We start from the raw sequence: 3,334 nt of genomic DNA, 5'->3' as shown, positions 1-3,334 counted from the left end.
AACAGCTATAACCTTGGCCTGATCATCTTTTAAAACATATCCCAATCTCGCAGCAGCATCTTGCATTACAGTTGCCATAGTTTAATTGCCAATAATTGCATTAATTGGTAATGTAAGGGTTAATATTAAAATTAGAGTCACTGTGAGTCATTTCCGGCACTGCACAAAACTGTGCAGTTCAGAACAAATTCTAGATACGGATTGGTCCTGACCCTCCTCTTTGCGAGGGTCAGGCTCCGCCTGACTAAGTGTTTGCATGAAGCAAGCAATGTAGAGTAAACATGACTCAATGTGCTTGCCAGCCTACACATTATAAGAAAAACAGGTTCACCACATGCATCTGGTAAAAATTATTGACCCACAACTGATACATGTAGATGCTCTTACCACTTTTCATAAATTATTAATAAAATGGCTTTAGGGTTAGTTTGTAGAGGTGGGCGATACCAGAAATTTTGAATCGATACCGATACCAAGTAGTCTGAGTCTCAGTATCGATGGTATCGAGTAGTGAATGAGTAGTCAGCTACTGCGCATGCACAAATAAGTTATTATTAGTTATTAATAAAAATGAAGAGAAATAAGCCGCCATTTTGTAATTATTAAAGGGTGTGGCCATAAGTATGACGTCAAAAATAGGTGTGGTGGGGCGTGGTTACTTACTACTCGATACCAGGATTTGGTATCGAGTACTTGGTATTGGAGGCCTGGTATCGGATATATGAGTACTTTGGTATCGTATCGCCCACCTCTATTAGTTTGATAACAATTATACTTAATGACTATATGCATGTAATTTACAGGCCAGTGAGGCTACACATGGATCTTGAGTCTAACATGAAAATGGTTGGGAAGAGATACCCTTACTATGCCAAATACACTGTAAGACCTCTCCCCTACTACATGTAGATACATGTACATAATCATCTCTTCCCTTTTTCTCTCACAGGTTGGTTGTACTAAGGCTGGGGTTCTAAATGGGATTAAAATTGACGTGTTCACTGATGCTGGCTGCAGTAGCAATGACTCCTACTTACCTTATGCACTAAGGAACCTTGATAACAGTATGTTTAGCTTACATGTACATGTATATGCCATACCGTATAGTGCAAAATTTTCAAGTGCTGTAGATTTTGTGGATTTCATGATTTTTAAAGATTTGCAGAAATTACTATCAAATTTCAAATTATTACGGTACAAGATGGCAGGAGGCATAAATTCGCGAAAATGTAATCTGTGAAACAAATCTTTAGGCAAATCTGCAAAATTTATAGCCCTCGAAAATTTTGCTCTATTTGGTAGTACGATAATTACAATGTACATGTATGTCTTATTTCTTATGCTGTAGCTTACAACTGCTCTAATTGGTCAATAACACAGACTACCTGTAGAACACACACTCCCAGTAATACTTATACAAGGGCACCTGGTAGGGATTTACATTGCTGGAAAGCTATTTTCATGTCTTTTTTTTTCTTGTACTGTTTACGCCATATATTTTGTGGGAATTAAATTTCACGAAATTAAAACCCGCACAATAGCATGCTCATTGTAGTAGGTGTGGTAATTACATTAAAATCACAAAATTTTTATTTGCAAAAGCAAAATTTTACACTCACAAAATATATGGCATATACAGTATTTTCAGCTTTGAAATCCACCCACTGTAACTAATAGCATTCATTGGTAACTGTATCGTTAGGGTATCTGCCTGGTGTGTTCATTATTGAGTCACTAATGGATGATGTAGCTACCAAGATAGGCATGGATATCGAGGAATTCAAGCATGCCAACTTTTACAAGAAAGGAGACATTTCTCTTCTGGTGTGTTATTATCATTTTCGTCTTTTTCTTTTTGCCTTTTCCTGTGTTTTTAATATATCCTCTCTTTCTCTCTTTTCTTGCAGTCATTCCCACCAAAGGGACAGGCTTTAACATACTGTAATATTGATGACCTCTGGCAACGTAAGTTCACACATGTACATGTATCTACATGTATTAGTATCACTGGATACTGCATGTACAATCAAGACCTACCATATAGCGCAAAACTTTTTAAAGGCTTTAGATTTCCCAAATTTCCATAAAATTCTACATGTATTTTGTGGATTTAATTTTTGCAAATTTATGCCGTCTGCCACCTTGTACCAAAATAATTTGATTTGTACGAATCCTCAAACAATTGCAAAATTCGCGAAATTTACAGCCCTTTAAAACTTGCTCTATACAGTATTTCTCTTATGCTGCAACTTACAAAATTCTTAACTCTCATAGAAATGATGAAGACTGCTGATGTCCAGGCTAGAAAAGACAAAATCTCAGACTTTAACAAAGTGACACTGAATATAACACTTGTAACATTCAGTATATGATTTAATAACTCATTCTCTGTAGGCTAACAGATGGAGGAAGAGAGGGTTGTCTGTGGTCCCATTGAGATATGGTCTAGAATGGAATGGGACTAATAGCACTGTATTGGTTAGTGTGTATTCTGGGGATGGATCAGTCTCTGTTGTACATGGAGGAGTTGAGATAGGACAAGGAATTAACACTAAAGTAAGTTTTAAAAAATAAAGTACAATAAATACTATAATACAGTATAGGGGAATATTTTTATGGTCCAAAAATTTTGCTGATCCATTCAAAATCTATTTCGTGGCTTTAATTTTTATGATTTCCTATTTTTGGGCATATTAAGTTTATCTTTGAGCATTTTACTTTTGTGTCATAATTTGTAAATTTTGAAAAATGGGAAATCCATGAAAATTAGATTGCCACTATTATATAGGCGGTAGCCTATATGTAGGATTTAGGTTGGTTTTTCAAGATGGCGGCCGTTTTTATGATTTTCAAACACTTATAACTCTTTTATCTTACGTTGTACAGCCTTATAAATGGCTTAGATGAGCTCTCCTTCACTGAGCGATTCTCCTGGTACCTTTAAAGTGGACTGTAATGTAGCGAGAGCTTTTTTGAAGAATAGGCCCAAATTCAAATTTCTGCAAAATTCTTCAGACTTTTTCTTCTTTCTTTCATCTTCTTCTATGGCCCCTCTAATCTTTTAAACCAGAGAACCGCTCCAGTTGGCTTTTACATCATTCCTTTGTGCTTGGGTCAAGGACCACAAAGGTGGATTCAAAAAGAAGCAAGGAGAGAACAAAATGGAAGTCAAAATCCAGCTGCAGACACCGCGTGGGTTTGTGGTTTGACGCCATTTTAATTTATGCGCATGTGATTAGCATGAAATGATTAACCTAACCACAGAATCAAAACAGAATGTTATTTATTAATTTAAGAAAAAAGAATGGAAACAAGTAAATAAAAAACATTAAAA

General features: G+C 35.8%; 1 protein-coding gene across 2 annotated transcripts in view; it reads left to right on the top strand.

Annotated features, from left to right (window-relative positions):
- The window catches only part of LOC100638049 (indole-3-acetaldehyde oxidase-like), a 12,602-nt gene that overhangs the window by 7,494 nt on the left and 1,774 nt on the right, over positions 1 to 3,334 (top strand). For both annotated transcript variants that reach the window (XR_002185381.1, XM_019998327.1), the window contains exons 23-29: positions 804 to 882; positions 950 to 1,064; positions 1,349 to 1,429; positions 1,703 to 1,824; positions 1,908 to 1,965; positions 2,275 to 2,333; positions 2,395 to 2,556. Coding sequence is in view for 1 of the 2 variants with exons in the window: in XM_019998327.1 (XP_019853886.1) it covers positions 804 to 882; positions 950 to 1,064; positions 1,349 to 1,429; positions 1,703 to 1,824; positions 1,908 to 1,965; positions 2,275 to 2,333; positions 2,395 to 2,556 (676 nt within the window). In the remaining variant the exon portion in view is untranslated. The remainder of the gene's footprint in view (positions 1 to 803; positions 883 to 949; positions 1,065 to 1,348; positions 1,430 to 1,702; positions 1,825 to 1,907; positions 1,966 to 2,274; positions 2,334 to 2,394; positions 2,557 to 3,334) is intronic.

The sequence above is a fragment of the Amphimedon queenslandica genome, unplaced genomic scaffold (assembly GCF_000090795.2).
Source record: "Amphimedon queenslandica unplaced genomic scaffold, v1.1 AMPQUscaffold_13324, whole genome shotgun sequence".
NCBI lineage: Eukaryota > Metazoa > Porifera > Demospongiae > Haplosclerida > Niphatidae > Amphimedon > Amphimedon queenslandica.
The sequence above is the reverse complement of the archived record's forward strand: the minus strand, read 5'-3'. Positions and strand labels throughout refer to the sequence as shown.